Source organism: Lacerta agilis, chromosome 3 (genome assembly GCF_009819535.1).
Source record: "Lacerta agilis isolate rLacAgi1 chromosome 3, rLacAgi1.pri, whole genome shotgun sequence".
Lineage (NCBI taxonomy): Eukaryota > Metazoa > Chordata > Lepidosauria > Squamata > Lacertidae > Lacerta > Lacerta agilis.
This window is the reverse complement of record NC_046314.1, coordinates 53,523,973-53,543,596: the sequence shown is the minus strand read 5'-3', so window position 1 is coordinate 53,543,596 and position 19,624 is coordinate 53,523,973. Positions and strand designations below refer to the sequence as shown.

The 19,624-nt window shown below is 42.0% G+C and overlaps 1 protein-coding gene across 4 annotated transcripts in view; it reads right to left on the bottom strand.

Moving 5' to 3' along the window:
* NKAIN2 (sodium/potassium transporting ATPase interacting 2) overlaps positions 1-15,536 on the bottom strand; it is a 458,908-nt gene extending 443,372 nt beyond the window's left edge. For 2 of the 4 annotated variants that reach the window (XM_033143723.1, XM_033143724.1), the window contains exon 1: positions 15,051-15,536. In XM_033143723.1, the coding sequence (XP_032999614.1) occupies positions 15,051-15,104 (54 nt within the window). In that variant the 5' untranslated portion in view covers positions 15,105-15,536. The remainder of the gene's footprint in view (positions 1-15,050) is intronic. The other 2 variants (XM_033143720.1, XM_033143721.1) reach the window with 2 other exon arrangements.
* Between the last annotated feature and the right edge of the window lie 4,088 nt (positions 15,537-19,624).

Here is a 19,624-nt window from a genome sequence, read left to right as displayed (position 1 = left end):
AATGCCAAATTTCAATGCAATTTCCCCCCTTAAGACTGTCCTAGAATAATATTGTGCTCAGTGTGTTGGCTTTAGTTCCTGCCTATTGATAGACTCTTAAGTACATCCACATTTAATTTTGGTGACGGTGACTGTAGTTTATACAATGTTACGATGCAGTATTCTAAAAAATAATAATGCTGGAATTTGTCATCCAAATATTGCATAAAGTGAAAGCAATGACAACTAAATGTAAAGAAAGTAAGTAAGTTAAAACAAACCAAAACATAAAACAGAAAGAATATAGAAATCCACTAACAGTAAATAAAACCATAATATGTATAATAAATAGAGAGCATTGGGGGGGGGGTCATGCCAGAAAAAACTGACAGATCCCTGAAAGACAGTAAATAGTTTAATAAGATATACCACATGCTAGTGCATTAACACATTTTTGTGCTTTAGCGATTCTCCATAGAAGAGTGACAGATGCAGTGCTACACAGAGCGAGAACTAGTGCATAAACAAAAGCTTATTGTCTACTGCAAGAAATAAGGGAATGCCCCCAAGGAAGAGTTTTATAACAAAGCTACTTCCTATAATGAAGTTTTATAGTAAACTATTTTATATACCACACTTGGGTAACAATAAGTAATGATAATATTTAACATTTTCCAAGTGCTTTCAAAATGAATGAAATCTTTATAAGGAATAAACAAACAAACAAACAAAAACACCTCCCTCTAGGCTGCCTGCCCCTGATTTTGATTTTTTGGGGGAGAGGGGAAAGTTTGGAATCATGGGGGGAAAGAGCCTTACCTAAAAAATAAAAGAAAAAAGAATCTGGGACACAATCAGAATATTCAGGCCCACAAATTTTGAACTTTATGCACAAGTCCCTGGCATAAAGGGAATGTTTGTTTGCTAGGACAAACTTTCCGGGGTAGAGTGCGCCAGCAAGGTGCAATCCATTTTATTTTTTTTACTACATATAGGCTCTACAAACTTTGTTCTCAATGAACCGTCCTCTGAACCATACTTTTTGTAACAGCATCTTATGTTTGCTAGTGTGTTTTATAGTATTTTTATCTCCACAACAACCCTCTAAAATAGACCATAGTGCAAGTTTAGCAAATACCTGTAACAAAAAGAACAGTACTAGTACATTAAACACTAACAAACACATAATGGCATGAGAAGAAGAAGAAGAAGAAGAAGAAGAAGAAGAAGAAGAAGAAGAGTTTGGATTTGATATCCCGCTTTTCACTACCCGAAGGAGTCTCAAAGCGGCTAACATTCTCCTTTCCCTTCCTCCCCCACAACAAACACTCTGTGAGGTGAGTGGGGCTGAGAGACTTCAGAGAAGTGTGACTAGCCCAAGGTCACCCAGCAGCTGCATGTGGAGGAGCGGAGACGCGAACCCGGTTCCCCAGATAACGAGTCTACCGCTCTTAACCACTACACCACACTGGTTTGGGGGGTTAAAGTCCACCAGATGCATCATTCTTGGTAATCCATGAAGGTTTATCAAACAATACTGTTGCACGCCAGCTCCATCTCTGAGCAGTGCAAAATTCTAGGAAGTTCCAAATGTGCTCACCCACAGTACATGTTGCCTTTTGGAAAATGAGGCAAAACGGAGCCTGTGGTGTCTTTGTGATATATGGTTTATTTACACATATATACAACCTGAGATAACCTCTAAAGTGTTGATTGACTATTGCTCAATTTCAGCCATGTCTAGTTGGCTACCCCTTTGATTGAAAAAATACCATGATAATGTTCCCAACACCACAGAATGAGCCAGCAACAGAGAGGGGTCATCTGAAGATCCTCTGTTGTGCTTCTTTCTTTTAAGTATGAAGACAAGGAGGCTCTTGACAATTGGTTTACTGAGAAGGAAAAAGTGTAGGCAATATTCTATCCAGTCAAAGTGTGATACAACCTCAGAGGTTTAACTATTGGTACCATCAAGTCCTAATTGCGAAGAACTACTGCCTATTACAGACTTCCAATGAGGAACTATGAACCTCAGAAAAAAGTGGCATGAGCATGCACAGAGCACATCTACCTCATTAGTGAGGAACCTCTGTCTGTATTTCATTAAGTGATTCTACAATGGGTCTCCTCTGCATAACAGAGATCCTGCTGGATCAGGCTAAAGATCCATATTGCCCAGTACCCTGTTATCATAGAAGCCAAACAAGCATACACAGCATTTTTAAACCTAAAGAAAACTCTGTATGAAGGAAAAATCTCTATACAGTGGTACCTCGGGTTACAAACGCTTCGGGTTACAAATGCTTCAGGTTACAGAATCTGCTAACCCGGAAGTAGTACCTTGGGTTAAGAACTTTACCTCAGGATGAGAACAGAAATCATGTGGCGGCGGCGCAGCAGCAGCGGGAGGCCCCATTAGCTAAAGTGGTACCTCAGGTTAAGAACAGTTTCAACTTAAGAACGGACCTCCAGAACTACCGGTAATTAAGTTCTTAACCAGAGGTACCACTGTACTTCTCTCAAGTACAGGGTGAGTCCTTTAAAAGAGGCCCCGTGTATAAAGAACCCTACCATTCTGAAAGTGTAGAAACTTGCAACATACACAGAAGCCACCCACAATTTCTCTTCACAGTCCTCCCCATTTACAATAATAAATGCAATTATTAATTAAGTAAAAAAAAATAGATATAACAGAATGATACACACCTCTGTCCACCATCATTCGGTTTTAACAAATAGTATTTTTTTAAAATAGAAAAGTAAGCTTGTCAAACTAACAACCACACTCTTCTCCTGGCTAGTTACAATCTCAGACTGCCCTTCAAGGCAGCCCTAGTAGACCAATACTGTGGGTACTGGTTAGCCTTCATAAGCAGAGATGGAATGGAAGACTTTATGGTGGGGCAACCTTGATGGGCAGTTCAATCACATCTTGCTGTTGTTGTTTTCCTGCTTAGAGCACATGGGAAGGATCTCTTTGCCAGAGTTATACTTTTGGATTAGGTTTGGCTGAGTGCTACTGATTGATAGAAATGTTTGCAGAGCTTCTTCAAGTTCAAATAGAAATATAGAATGTGTGTGGGACAGGAATTGGTGTTCAGCTTTGAGGGGGGTATGGGGGCATTTTTTATTGTTTGAAATTCTCCTTGGAAGCGCTGTGCCCCAATAGCCCTAGCAGACCACCTTCCACTGATAGGGAGGGACTGTTCAGAACAAAAATACATATCTCCTCCTTTTTTTCCACCTCAGAGACCCCAGTGAATGAACATGGATCTTCTGCAATGCAGACTGTGTTCTTTATCACTGGGCTATGGTCCGCTCCCCAATTATTTGCATTATGCCACAATTTATATGCAAGACAGGGATTGTGTGGTAATGGTAAATATGCTTTTAAAAGAAAGGACACTTGAGAGATACAGAAAATGTGTGCACATTTTACCTGGGACCTTCACAGAGTTGTAAACCGATAAACATTTCTCATAAGTTATGGATGAACTGAAATCAAGAAATTATTAAAAATGCATAAGTGGGATACATGTGGAAATAGAACTATTCACTATGCATGTTTACTTTTTAGCAAGTACAAAGACAGGCAATTTCATTCTCCCAGCATCATTTCCACCAGCAAAATGTCAAAGAATATATAATTTGTTCCAGTATTTCTATAGAATATATATACCCGGTGTGTATGTGTGTGTGTGTGTGTGTGTGTGTGTGTATGATTGTGAATAGAGAGTGCTCAAAACCAATTATAGAATACCTTTACTTCATCCAAATTGAGAACCAGCAAACTAATACTAAGAGCTGCCCAATCTATGTTTACTTGGAGTTAAACGCAGACAAAGTTAAATGGCTGGCTGTTTATGCTAGTGCCAATTAAATCCCCCCCCCCTCCCTAATAAAGCTATGGCGTTTAGTACAATAATCTGTTTTATTATTTGTTAGATTTAATATACATTGAACAGTAAGCCAGACGAACATGAGAAAAAGTGATTAATATTCTATCACTGATAACCTAGCTAAATACAAAAAGGCTTGCTTATTTTACTAAACACTGATATGTCAGGGACTGGCTGGAAGATAAGGAGTGGTGCGAGGCTTAAGCTGGAGAACCCATAGGGAAGCATCAGAAGGTTAAGGCTCAGAGGTAGGGAAGTAGTAGTGGGCAGTGGCATGAGGTCATTGGACTAAGAGGACTAGGCTAGTCCCCTAAATGTTCCCCTGGTGCCTCCTCTCCAAAGCCCAGGAAACTTCTGCCCTGATTAGGGAGGGAAGTGTGAGGCTCTGATGGGTCCAAGATCCACCCTGCCATCTTCCCAAAGCCCACCCAGCTTTTAGAAGGAGGCAGGAGGGCTCCAGCATCCTGTCAGAGCCCAGGCACCTCCTTCACAAAGCCCGGGAAACTTCTGACTAGCTTAGGGAGGGAGGCACGATGGTCATGTGCATGACATCAGGATGTCACAATGTCACATGCATGACATTCCCCCCCCCTCACAAGCTGGCACCTCTGACCCAAACTATTCCCCTATAAAAAAATTCACTCCACACCACTGGTGGTGGGACAATGAAGACGGGTCAGAGGCAGAATGGTTGGGTGCTCAACATGCAACAGGAAATAGTGACAGAGAGGAAGATGAGGCAGAAAACACTACAGACATACAACATGCAGCTGATGGGGGCGGGGAGCTGAGGCTGCAACAGATTCACAGGAAACTGCTAGTCTTACTGTATTCAGTTCTCCTTCCCCCTTGTCTCCAAGAGCTAGAAGAGTTTTGCATGTAGTGGAGCAACAAGCACAAAAAGCACAGGGGGGCGCTGCCTGATGGAGTTTAAGACTCTGGGGAAAACAGACAGACAGAGAGGAGACTTAGGGGGAAGTGGGATGCCCAGATTGTCATTCTGGCAACTGCTTTACCGGGGCCAGTCTCACCATAGGTTTTTGTGTTTGTATTTCAGTTTTCTTGAATTTTATTTCTTGAATCAACTTTACTGTTTGTCTCTGAATCTCCATGCTGACCTGCAGCTGAACCAGCCCTGACACATATAGGATTGGGCACATAGAAACAGCTGGCATGGTTCTTGGATCTTGGCCTAAATATTTCAGCAAAAAAATAGTTATAAAATTCCAAAAACTATGCAGCCTTATGAGCAGCCCAGTCATGGACTACAGATCCATAAAACCATTCTGCTGGTCTGCATTTTCTGGCCTTGTCAGTTCCATCAACTAGGTTACTTTGACTGCAGGTCCAAAATCTGAAACGAGCTTTATGAAACCTAATGGAAACACTCAATAATATGTTGTTGTTACATATAATAGCCTATTGAAATGAATGAGGGCTGACTGTACAGAAGCACTGCTTGGTAAAGTAATAATGGGTCTTATTATTATTATTATTTTATTTATACCCCGCCCATCTGGCTGGGTTTCCCCAGCCACTCTGGGCAGCTCCTAATCAAATATTAAAAACACAATACAGCATTAAACATTAAAAACTTCCCTAAACTGGGCTGCCTTCAGATGTCTTTTAAAAGTATCACTGCAACAATATTCTATAGAATTCAGTGAAATTATTACAAGGTAGCACAACCCTCCCCAATGTGGAACCTTCCAGATAGTGTTTGAGTCTAAAACCCATCATCCCTAGTCAGTGGTCAAGGTTTGTATGACTTGCATCCAAAGCACCTGGAGGGCACCAGGTGCCGGTAGGCTGTACTAGACAAATGTATGAATCTTTGAACACAAGGTGAAAGCCTCCATATTAAATAGGCAGGGTATATTGGAAAAACCAAAACACAAAAAATGTCACTTAGACTATAATCCCATGCACACTTATCTGGGATGAAGTTCCCTTGAACTGCAAATATTGCACTGTTAGACTTGCATTCTATCTATATACAAAAAAGAACTACTGTAATACCTGAATAGCTTATAAACTTTCTTTATTTGTAACTATGCACAACCTCCAAGTCTCATGAAGTAAATAATTATCAATGCATTGCATTTAATTTCAAGAAGGGAACAGAACACTGTCTTAATTTTATTCCTCTCCCTCCAAGGATTTACTTCATTACCAGATATTAATTCTTTGAATTTTCTCTTTTGCATTTCAGACAACTTGACATGCATGATTTGCCCTCTTACCCAAGAGATATCAAAAGCAAGTAAACTAAAATGTCCTTTCCCCAATAGTTTCCAGCACTGCTTCATAATACAAGGAAGAGCACACAGATGAGCCTTAAAATTGAATTTCTCAATTAAGATTAAGGCTGCAACCCTTGACTACCACAGAGTAAATGTCATTGAACAGAGTGGGACCTGTGTAAAGATGCATAGGGCTACATTGTCCATTTCAATGGTAAGTATGGCTGGTGTTGGCTCATAGGCTGCCAGTTCCCATCTCAGTCACATGAAGACAGAGTGACCCTCCCTTCAAACACTGCAGTAGTTGGCCATAGACAGGTGCTTTCTTAGTCATGACTCCCCAGTTGTGGAATTCCCTCCTACTGGAGTTCTCATTGGCATCTTCTGCTCACCTACTGTAAAATCTGTCCGCTTCATTCAGTATATGGGAGTTAATAAGATGAGCACACAGTTGTTTGTTGCTTTGTGACTATGTATTCCAATAATTGATCATTCTTATGCTTCGTTTTATTTAATGTCTCACAAAGCATAGCACTCAGAGATTCATTGTTTCTTGAGACATTTATGAAATTGTCACAGTTCGCATGAGAAACATTGAGACTGCCCGTGCCTCCCACCAGATGTCAAAGAGAAAAACAACTACCAGACTTTTAGAAGACATCTGAAATCAGCCCTGTTTAGGGAAGCTTTTAATGTTTAATAGATTATTGTATTTTAACATTCTGTTGGAAGCCACCCAGAGTAGCTGGAGAAACCCAGCCAGATGGATGGGGTATAAATAAATAAATAAATAAAGTTATATTGCTGGTGCATTATTTTTGTACTTTGTTGTCAAATGTTCACTCATTTGAAACTTCTTATTGAAGGCAGCTTACAAATATGTTAATAAAGAATAATGATAATATTTCATGGCAAATCTATAAAGATGTGGAGACAGTCAGGTTTGTTTTAATCTTGTAGAACATGCAGACATTATATGGGAAGTTGTTGTTGTTGTTTAATTGTTTAGTCATGTCCGACTCTTCGTGACACCATGAACCAGAGCACACCAGGTACTCCTGTCTTCCACTACCTCCCACAGTTTGGTTAGACTGATGTTGGTAGCTTTGAGAACACTGTCCAACCATCTCGTCCTCTGTCGTCCCCTTCTCCTTGTGCCCTCAATCTTTCCCAATCTGGGAAAAGTGCAAAAAGTGTCAGATATTGCTCCAGAAGCAACATCACCTGTGACATAGACAATTCCAACTCTCAAGAGTAGCTGATAAACTATTTGACTATGAGACATAGCCTTTTCTTGAACAGCCCCACTCATCTTACCAAACTGTGCCACTCTACATGAATATATGATATAGTATGAAGCTGGTTGAATCTATCATTGAGGCATGGGCAGTTTCAAAGTTTCTCATGCGAACTGTGACAATTTCATAGATGTCTCATATGAAAGAAACAATGAATCTCTGAGTGCTATGCTTTGTGATACATTAAATGAACAATGAGATTCTGTGCCCTTTAAGCCAAAAATGGGTTATGTCATAACCCTTGCACAAATGGTATCTAAGACATACTTGTTGTATAGAGAATTGAGTTCTGTTCTATGTGGTTAAATGTGTCGTTGTTTTACCATTTATGCAATACAGACAATTAAAAATGCTGTAAGACATGAATAATAGTACTGTCTCTTCTGAAGATTAGATGCCTCTGATGATATTGCTAGATTGCACAAACATAATATTATATATATGCCGTCCTTTATATGCAAGTTTATAATACCTTAGCAACCACAAATTATACATCTACTGCTAGTACTGTGCTCATATACATGATGGCTTTAGTTCAATGTAGAATTATTCCAATTAATCATGAGATAGGTAACTGTACTTGTATTGATGTATGAAGTACTTTAGAAACTCCATATGAAACAAAATTGATTACTGTTTTCACCACACAAATTACCAGTAACCAAGTATGTCCAATTTTGGTTTTACGAGCCTCAGCTCTGCTGCTTAACCCAAGAAAACTTCAACAATCATTGGTTTTCAAATTCTTTAGGACATTAGGAATTTAAAGCAAGTTAGTTGTCATGACTTCCCCAAGGAATCATGGGAATGAAAAAGGAAACTTGGCTCCATTGTAAAACCTGTTTCCGAGATGAAAGCTGTGGCAAGCCAAGCATAAGAACTTGTGTAAGGCAATGACAATTAAATAAAGTTTTAAAAGTAACTTTTAAGTTACTAAGGTAGAGAAATGTGCCTTAAAATATTTTCAGATGAAAGCATTTTCCAGATACGAAATGTTTTTCAGTGAATGTTCAAATTAGATGTCACCATAAAGAAAGACCGGGAAAGTGTGAGTTACATTTGCATTATTATTATTTTTTTAAAAAAAGGTTATACACTATAACTAATTTTATCTTTAAAAAAAATACATTGAAAATAAAATCTTGTGGTTACCATGAAAAAGATAAAAAGGGGGGAGGGGGAAAATGTTTCCTAGAACATTTTGTATGAGGTAAATTACCTATATGGTAGTTTCCAATGGTCTGGAGGAGACATGCTTGGTGTGGGAATAGTCAGGCACCCAAATAAACCAAAGTGCTATTAGCCAGAGACAGATTTACGTAATGCTATATGTGGGCCTCAAAATGAATTCTAGTAAACAGTGCTGCCACAGGAACACAGGAAGCTGCCTCATATTGTCAGTTGCATGGCTCTCATAGCTCAGTATTGCCTACATGAGCGATGGGCAATATTTTGCCCACCAGATGTTGCAGGATTTCCCATCAGCCCTAGCCAACCTGGCCAATGGCCAGGGATGATGGGAACTGGAGTCCAATGATAGCTGAAGAGCCCATCTCTTCAGTTTCCTCTTTCCTGGTCTACACCGACAGACAGGGTTTCAGATGGGATGTGTCCCAGCCTTGCCTGGAACCAGGGACTGAACCCAGGATCTTCTGCATGCAAAGCATGTGCTCTACCTCATAGAACCACACCCTTTTTTATTTCTGCCAATAGATCAAGAGAAGAAAAAAAGAAACTGGCCAGCCCTGTTGTTGTGCCTTTAACAGCACAGCGGTTGGAGAAATCAACAGTGGAAGATTTCCAGAGTATGTAGAGAAACAGTATCACCATTTCAGACTCTACAATAAGCAGGTGAGTCCTTGCTGGTGGTGCCTGAGGGTTGCCCAATTGGTGTTGACCCATAATATGGTATTTTCAGTGGCAGTTCCCCAAGTCCTACTCCAACACTTCAAGCACGGCACTACACTGGCATCCACTCGAGCTTTTTATGGCTAAAGGACACTGTTTCTGGCAAACGTGAGATCACTGGCTGAGAGAATGTTTAACTATTTTGGAATGTTTTTGACTGTTTTTAGAATTTTATTAAAAATATATAATCAATGCTGTGTTTGCTGCCTTAAGGTCCTTCAGAAGGAAGAGTGGGGTATAAATTGAATAAATAACAAAAATCAATTACTGTATTTGATGTCTACATAACAAGCTGCTGTGGCACAGGCACAGAAACTACTTGATAAAATGATAACCCTGCCAGAAAATAGGGGTTTCACAGATACAACTATAGGTGTGGATCTTTTAACTGCCTTTTAACTTTGTCAATGGACTCATGAAAGTGATGATATCACAAAGTTTCTACTGATCCACTTGCCCACATAATTTTGGTCCTCCCCTCCAAAACTGTAAGACATTTTCAACAATTGTAAAATATTTCCGAACCTAGTCATGTAGAGCTAAGTTTTCCTCTTCGAAGATGACAGAGCAAACAGCTACTTACATGCCTGACTCATAGTAATCACAGTCATTTTGTTAAAGGCTGTTACTTCCAAGAGTACTCTTACGTAAGAGCTTTCACAAAATTGCATTCAAAGAGGGATACACAAAGTAAACTGCAGAAAACCTCCAGTGTGCATAACGATTAAAAATACCACTCACCACCTACATAACATTTGGTCAGCAACAATGTCTTATTAGTAAACACTATCATATTATGTCTTTTACATTTATATTTTACTTGTATTTTCTTCATTAATATAAAATGGCCCAGCTAAATCCCTCTACTTTCCCTTAAACTTTTATCAGCCACAGAATTACTTTGGGGCAAAATAGGGGAGCAGATTATCATGTTTCAATTCCAGGTAGCTTTGGATGACACTGATTGTTTTGATACAGTCTGCTTCACCCTGACTATGGGGATAAAATTGTTGGGTCACCCTCTTGAATGACCTTCATCAGGAGATGGATGCAAGCAGGGGCACCAACTCCTAGGAGCCCAACCCTTTTGGGTCCCCCCAATATGGGTGGGAGCAATGTTAAAAAATAGTAAGGGCACAAGCACAGATCTGAGCATCACACAGCTTCAGTGACTGGCTCCTTCTCCTCCTCCTCCTCCTGCCACAAAAGGAAAGGAATGGGGAAGCCAGTGGTAGTGGTAGGAGAAAGCGCCACCTGCAATTGAAGCTGCAATGCTGCCACATTCAGCTCTGCCCCCAGGCTCATCCAGCATTGGAGGTGTCACAGAGTTTCACTCAAAGAGGTTATCCAGACGTTTAGACTGAGGTATCTCCAGTATGCAGATGGTACACAGATGTACTAAATACAGGGATGCAACAGAAACCAGGTGCCTGGCTGGTTTCTATTCTATTCCAGAATAGGCAGCCAAACTGAAATCTTAATCAAAATAAGATAGAAATACTGTGAATTGAACTAGATTGAGGTTTGCAATTGGTTTTGGATGCACTATTGTGCAGTTTAGAGGTAGTATAGGATCTAGTGCTATCTATGAAGGCACAGGCAATCTCAGTAGGTAGGTGTGTCTTTTACCGGGTTAGGTTGGTTCACTAACTGCAACCATATCTGGATAAAAAGAGCCTGGTCACAATGACAGATGCATTCAATGGTCTGACTATATCCTATATCCTAATTTTGTATCAGCAGCCTTCACTACTCATTTTGTTTGTTTGTTTCTGGATTCAATTTAAAGTTGCTCTGAATGAAAAAATAAACAACAGCTTTTCATATTCCACTCTGGTCCACATATCACCTCTCTTCAAGACAGCCTCTCACTTTAACAACTTTGTGAAATTAGGAGGAAATTTTAATGTGCTGATTCAATTAATAGCATTAGCTATCAGCAGGTTAAGCTTATTACCTTCCTATTATTTCTCATATAGGTTTCAGAAGAAAATGAGCTGTCAGAAATGGTTTTCCATGACACACATGAAAGCTGGTTGGCATGTGGGTATGTGTTAACAAGAAAATGGAAGAAAGAACAGAATGCAACTAAGACAAGCATGTGGGTTATTCTTCAAATTTTAAAGCATTATATAGTGCATAAAACTGTTCCTCATCCTACCATGAAAAGGAAAGAGAGAGAGAAAACCCACTTTATACATTATATTAGATGTTTATCTCCACAGTAATTATTTACATATTTTGAAAGGGTAAATTAACACATTGCCTCCAGACTGAACATAAATAAATAAATATTGACTGTAATCCTATATAAGGGTGGGGAACCTGTGATTATTCATATATTTATGGATTTTGAATCCCATAAGCCGAAGCCAGCATGATCAATGGTCAGGGAGGATGGGAGTTGGAATCCAGCAACATCTGGAAGGTGACAGGTTTCTCAAACCCACTAAATAGAGTTGCTCATAAGTTTGCTACACTGTCTTGAGTGAGTAATACTTCTGAGCATCCATGTGCATCGCTGCAGTGAATCAAACTTTAAAATGTATTTTAAAAACAACAATAAACTATTGCTTCAATTTTATATTTAAACCTGGTTTTGTTTTTGGCATGAACCTGTTTTCCCAACAAACTGAGTATGAAGTGAATGTACAACAATGATTAATAGTGGTAGGAACACAGAGATAATTTTGACAAGATCTCTGCTCCTGGACATAGACCTCCACATACAACCTCCACACAATAAGTCTCTTACAAATTAACACCTCTCATCAAGCTTTTCTTGTGCAAGTCCAGTACCTGATAAGCATACTAGACAAAGTAACCCATAAGGCTCACAAGATTACCGCTATCCAAACCCAAGCCAGTTAAGGGCTATTCCACAGATTATATGGCATCAATCTCAGGCTTGTCACCAAGTGTACATTCAACAGGAAGCTGCAGCCAGTCATGGTTTTCATATGAGAACAGCTGTATGCATGGCATTTGCCTTATTCATGCTTCCTCAACCCAATATGAACTCGCATGTGGCATCTTGCACACTGAAATCCATCATAGTACTGAGACTACTCATGAGTGAGCATTTGAAAGCCAATACATAATGAGAGGAATTGGGGAATAAAATTTGGTGGTCACTGAAAGCCAGTTGCAGTTCCTAACTCCATCAGATCCAACATTGCAATATTTAGTGTGAAAGGAACATCCCTCCATCATTGTTCCATGTTCATGAAATCTGCTTCAATACTTGAACATATCTGTAAGATATTTACTTATCCTGCATTATAAACAGTCTAACCATACAGGCTCATTGTGCCCTATAATTTAAAATACCAAATCTTTTTTTTCTCTCTCTATGGATGAGCGCCATGTAACATTTACATTTGATTCATTCCAGGGCCCAGCAGACCTAAAGTAATAACAGTAAGGCATATTTCATAAGCTCCAGTATTAGGATGGTTGTATTTTTTATTCACACACTCAGTCCTGTAATCTATGTTCCTTCATAGATCCCAAGAAAGGGTAAATGTATACTGTATCTATCTGCCTTTTGCCATCTCACTCCCAAGCTAATGTTGATGTATTTAAAGGTAGCCACAAGAGTATTCAATGTTTATAATCAACCTCTAGGATACATTGAATACTCTTGTGGCTACCTTTAAATACATTGTTGTTGCTATATTGGGTCAAGTCAACAAGGGGCACAAACCTTTCAATATCAGACACTGGGGACAGCAAGGAGGAGAAAGCTGTTGCCCTAATCATGCCCTGCATATGAAGTCCCTAGAAGCATTTATCTAGCCATTGCTGGAAACAGGATGCAGGACCAGGTGAATCTTTGGTTTGATCCAGCTGGGCAGTTTCTGTATTCTGACCTTTGGCATAGAAAGCATAAAACTATTGTTCCATTTAGCTTTGGGGGAGGAACTCCAGTGATAACATTAAACAGCTTGTGTTCCAACAATTTTGTTTACTGTAGACTTACATTTAACAGGGTTGGGGGGGTCTTTCAAATAACTTGCACAAGAATAATTCAAACACACAGGATCAGATACTTCTGTGAAGAACGGGATTTAGACAAGCAGAATGCTTCCTGCTACACACAAAGATGATAGATTCACTGAAACATCGCAGATGTGTAGGCTCTGCGACAGTCAGTGAATCTTTCCCATGTACCGATTTTGTTCCCAGAATGTTAGTTTTATTTTCCCATGCAGTCTTCTTAAGCACCTGTCTTTTGGGAAAACTGGTGGTACTGTGCCAGTTGGAAGGGTGTACCGTTTCCTCCCTTTTCAAGGTTAACTGTTTTAACACTGCAGTCCTGTGAATGCCTACTCAGAAGTAAGTCCCACTGAGCTCAATGGGATTTGCTCCCAGGTCAAGAGTGTATAGGATTGCACCCTTAAGGCCCCATTCCAAACCTGTTCTACTCATTCAAGGTACATTCAGAAATGTGGCATCTTCTGAGGCTATGTTATGAGTAAACTGCATAACACCAACATCCATTCAGGGTGTTCAGAAAAACTCCATCTGTGAAGTTAGAGAAGAAGAAGAAGAAGAAGAGTTTGGATTTGATATCCCGCTTTTCACTACCCGAAGGAGTCTCAAAGCGGCTAACATTCTCCTTTCCCTTCCTCCCCCACAACAAACACTCTGTGAGGTGAGTGGGGCTGAGAGACTTCAGAGAAGTGTGACTAGCCCAAGGTCACCCAGCAGCTGCATGTGGAGGAGTGCAGACACGAACCCGGTTCCCCAGATTACGAGTCTGCCGCTCCTAACCACTACACCAAACTGGCTCTCACCAAACTGTTGCAGTGCCCATGCATAAAAATGGGCACTGCAACAGATTTTCTAGTTAGCATCTCATCTTCAATATGTGGCCACCTTAGAGTTGGGCAGTTTACAGTTTTACTCTTTTTTGTTTGTTTGGAAACAACATAATTTTAGCACTGCTTGGAAACAATGAAAGCTTTTGCCACATACTTCAAAACAATCATCCTGCTGAATTCACATACATCTTTTGTCTCTTATCTGATTATCTTGGCTCAAGTTCATAACCATGCCTAAAATAGTGCTCATTCCATTTAATTAAGGAAACCTCTAGTCTCTACCTCATACCTTTCTTAAGATGAGTTAACTTTTCATCCCTCACTGCAAAGCTACATGCTTCTCACCAGCCACTCCATCCATTGTAATTACCTATGAAGTGCCTTCCTTTTTTTAAAAAACAACAACAACCATGCTCAGTCTTTCAAAGTTCCCAAACCTCTTTGAGATCTCTTGAGCCTTCAAGTAGAAAGGGCGGGTGTGTGTGTCAATTTTTAAGGTTAGCAGTTGCATCCTATGCATGTTCACTTAGAACTACGTCCCAATCACTCCCATTCTCAAATAAACCAGCACAGAACTGCAGCCTCAAACAAGTTTACCCCGTGCCCACGTGAATGTCACTTAGGGGAGTCCCTGTTACAACACAAGCCGCAATGCCTATACGCACATGCCAGGGAGCAAACTCCATTGAAAACAAGGATGCTTACTTCTGAGTAGGCATGCCCCGAGCTCACTCCTACAGTCTATTCCTCTCTAACCTCTTCTCCCCTCACGAACGACAAACAGCCATCGGTTTTGGCCTCTTGCTCCTTGGGGTTTGTTTATACTTTTGTTTTATTGGAGAGAGGATTCAGACAGAAAAAGAAAAAGAAAACCAAGGAGACCAGCGACTCACGTACCAGTTGCATGCCACAGATGAAGATCAGCGTGCACCTGCCGCTGCAATAACCCATGTTTTTTTCCTCTCTCTCTCTCTGTCTCTCGGAGGCCCCTCGCCACAGCTCCGCTGTCCCACGCAGAGCCCAGCCGTATCCAATCAGATGCCGGAAGAAGCCAAGCAAGCCGGAGCAGCACTCGGGTGGCTCCCGCCTGCAGCCGCCGCCGCTGCCACCAGCGCGTCCCGAGAAGTGACAGGCATTAGGACCGCGTGAGCAGCACCCCCTGCGCGGACAACAGCCGCCTTTGCAGCCTTCACTCCCCTTGTGCCAAGATGCCTCCGCCAAGAGCGGCGCGGGGGGCGGCGGCGGCGGCGGCGTCCCGGAAGCCGGCGGGAGCAGCGGCGCTCCCCGAAGGCATTCGGCGGGCCCTGCAAGTTTGCCAGCCGCCTGCGCTCAGCCCGCGAGCCATCCAGCCCACTCGGGCAGAGAGGCGGGCGAAAGTGGGCTCAGCTCATTCCTGCGGGCTTCGGCGGCCGGGAAGCCCCTTCTCCTCCCGCGGGCACTTCTCGCTGTTGTTGTTGTTTGTCCCCCCTCAGACAGGCGGCCGAGAAGCCTCCGAGGCTCAGCGCTCGGCCAGGTATTATTCCCCTCGCGAGGGCTCGAGTCCACCTCCAGTCAATGGCAGAGCGGTTATTCCCAATGCAGCACAGCAACAGAAGGAGGAGGAGGAGGCAGGGAGCTGGCGGCGGCTGCCGCTGCTCACAAGCATGACAGGCGCTGTCTCTCCATGTAAGCAAGGCAACGGCTGCCGCCGCTCCAGCCCAGCTTGGAGAACGCGGGGAGGGGGCGGCGGCGGCGGCGGCGGCGGGTGGGGTGGGGAGCGGGAAAGGAGCGGAGGAGGACCTCCCAATCCCCTTATGACTTTGGCTCTGCTCTAGACTTCGGGGTCGTCTCCCTTGTCATAGGCAGGCGCGCGCGCGCCAACACAGAGCCTCCGCTCAAGCTTTCGCGTTCTTCTCTCTGTCTCTCTCCACCCCGGGGTTTTTTTTTTCCCACCCCCGCCAGCGTCGCTGAGGAAACAACGAACTTGAGGGAGGTGTTCTGCTGCTTTTGAATGGTTTTTTCCCCCCCCTCACACAAGAGGTGGCGAGCAGCGGGAGGAGAGGACGTTTGAGAGACGACGACCCACACAGACAGCCGGGGGCTTCCTTTTTCTCGGCTCGCCAGCCCCGGCAACTGTATAATACCGGCGTCCTGTTGGCGGGAAGAGACTCTGCCCGCCCCCGCCCAGTGGTCACGCCTATGCGCGCCCGCGCGCTCCTGGTCTCCCGCGCGGTGCACGTGAGGACGCTGCTTTGGTTCTGAGCGTTCTTCTCTCGCTGTCTAGTGGAAATGGGGGCGGGGGGGGGGGGCGCCTCTGGAGGAAGGTGCGGAGAAACCGTTCGGGGCCCGGCTGAGCAGCGCGGAGTTCTCTGCTGCCGCCTGCTGGGCCTTGGGCGAGGAAGCAGCAGCAGCCGCAGTGGCCACAGCAAAACAAAACACGAAAGCAGTAGCAGCCGCAGAGGCTTCCAACTTTTCCATTTTCGGTTTTTTGGGGGGCTGAGCACGTTTTTTGGGCTGAAGGAGGGAAGCTGGCCTAAGTTTTGAGTAAGGAGGAGGGCTGTCCTAGCGTTCACCTGTGAAAGGCTCAAGAAAAAGGTAGGTCCCCATAGATGACAATGAGGCACCCAACACATCATTGCAAATTGTGGGGCTCCTGGACCCCAGGCTATAGGGTGAGCCAAACAGACATACAGGATCCCCAGAACGAGGCGTTCTGCAATGTGCTGTGGTCTATTTAATGAAGTGTGAGGGTGTATCCCTATGTATATGCCTCTGACTAAAATTAAGTTTTACAGAGTTGAGAACAGAACAGAATAGGTAGGTTGGACCTACCAAGGCCCCCTGAATTCCACCTCCCCACACCACACTGCAAAGGGGATACAGACACAGCTGTCATTTTTCTGAGGAAGAGAAAAGGAAGGCTAGCCTAGTTTATTTTTGTGGGGACTCTGAAAGTAGCCACTTCAAACATTGTTTTTAAAAACAAAACAATTAAATTTCAGAGATGGTATTCTTCCACCTACAAGATATTTTCTATCAAGTGCAAAGTTCAGTAATGGATTGCAATTGCTTTACGGGGAGATGAATGGAACATACTCTTGTGTATTTATATTTTGATTTATGAATTGGTTTCCATGAAACATCTTGACATGATAATAAAATCATCAACACCAAAAAAGGCTCCTACAGCTGCTTTTTTTGAAAAGGATCTTATAGCTGCTTATATAACACCAATAACCTCAGCTTTCAGGTGCAATATAAATACTGGCATGGTGAAGGGAACAGCATAGGGGAACTAGTTCTTTCTTGCCCTCCTTGCGGGCTGCTTGGAGGCACTTCATTTGCTACTGTGGGAAATAAGATGTTAGACTAGATCAGGGGAGGCCAACATGGTGCCCTGCAGAAGGTTTTGGACTTCAGCTCTGTTAATTCCTGATTGTTGGTCACATTGAGGTTTTTGGAAACTGGAATCTGACAGCTTCTGGAGAACACCCCTTTAGCTACACATGGACTAGATGTCCCTTTCTTATGTTCATATTAATGCATAGAGAAAAGCAACAAACAAAATCATAGGAACCCCCGCATCCGCCCCCCAAAAAACTGTGACTGTTTTTAAGGGTTTTTGAGAGTGCTGTGTTTAATCTGTACTTTAATAAATTTATTTTAATTGCTTTAATTCTATTAGAGTTTAATTACTTTTTATCTATTATCTTCTAAATGTTTTTAGCATTTTGTATTTTATCCATGCTATCATTTGTGTAAGCTGCCTGGAGTCCCATTCTCAGGAAAAGACAGGATACTACTACTACTACTACTACTACTAATAATAATAATAATAATAATATATTATAGTATTGTGAAACCTCTCTCTCCATTTTTTCCACACCACACAATATTATACAAATCTGCACACATTTTTTCTAAACTAAAAAGCCCTAAATGAGTAACCTTTCCCCAGAGGGGAGCTTCTCAAGCCTTTTGCCCACTCGGTTGCCCCTTTCTAGACCTTTTCCAGCTCACCAGTATCCTTTGTGAGTCACAACAACCAATAAAGCTGGCATAGGCCCAGGTATCCTTCTGTGGTGATTACTGGTTTTACATTGAATGCACCGATATACAACAGAGCAGATTACATGATTCACTTGCACATAAGTGCACATGTAGTGTCTTGAGAAAACTAACCCATAAAATAGTACCAGGAGTGAGTTGCATGAACTAGAGCTCTTTGGTGATTTATATGAATGGATAGGCATTTCTAGGAATCTTCCATTCTGTTCAGCCTTACCATCAAAAGTGGTGAATTTCGCAGTTTTCATTAACAGTAGCCACTATAGTTAGTGATGACTTACTGTTACATTTGTTAAACCTCCACTTGGTCAAAGGATGATGAAACCCAATAAAAGGGTGACAACCCCATATACTTATGGCTGTTGTCAGTGGGAGACAGAGTTCAATTCCAAATCAAAATGCTACTGGAAAATATATAGCATCTCCCTTTTGTATATACACATTCTCTTTTATATTTATACAAAAGGAGCCAGTACAATACTGCTTTTTAAGGACAGAGATAAAAGATGTCTGTTCATTCATTTAGCAGTCATCTTAGAGACTCCAGGTGGAAGATCCACCTCAGCAGCTGAGCAGGTCTCTGCAGATGGATCTATTTTAAGAAAAAGGATGCTCGAGTTATCAGAAAATTACTGAGGCAAAATCATCCTTTCGTATAGTAACATGTTAAAAATATCTACTTCACAATAATGTCCCCACTCACTCCATTAATATTATTATTTTATTAAAAATAAATGGATGAACAACAACCAATCAAATATGTTATGTAGCATGTATTGTTATACAAGTGTGAGTTTGTAGATGTTAAATTGTAAGCAAGCAAACACAATTGTGAGAGATTGCAGAATTGTGTTTCCTGCTTACATGGCATAATTTCCATGCTTTTGGCAGGTAAATGAATTTATAAGTGTCTTACAAAGCAACCCTAAGTGGGAGGGAAGTGGTTAATGATATTTCTTGTCCAAAGACCTGCCAGCTTACACCTGCATGGGTGAGAGGTGGGAAGCAATGTGCTTCTTTATTTTAGCCCTGATGGGGTTTTAAAGTAAACATTGAAATGGGTTGGTGAGGGGAGATTACCCTCACTAACAGCAGGCTGTCATCTCTCAGGGGAATAGAGGGGCTCTGGATCCACCCTGTCCCTGGAATGCTCCATTTGGGGGCCTAATGCCAGGTTTCTCTGGGTGTGGTGGGGGCCTCTACGGGACAAGTACTTCATTGCCTGTTGGCAGAGCTCCATCAGTAGAGAGCTACTGCAGCCACACCCTGAATCAATAAATTTGGAGGGGGTGGGGTCAGGATTGTCTTGTTAATTCAGCTTTAAACCAGGTTCTGTGTGTTTTAAATTGAATTGCCGGTAATTTTGAGCTGTCAAATGAACGCAAAGAAACATATATTTCCCCCTTTCCATCCTCAGGGTTAAA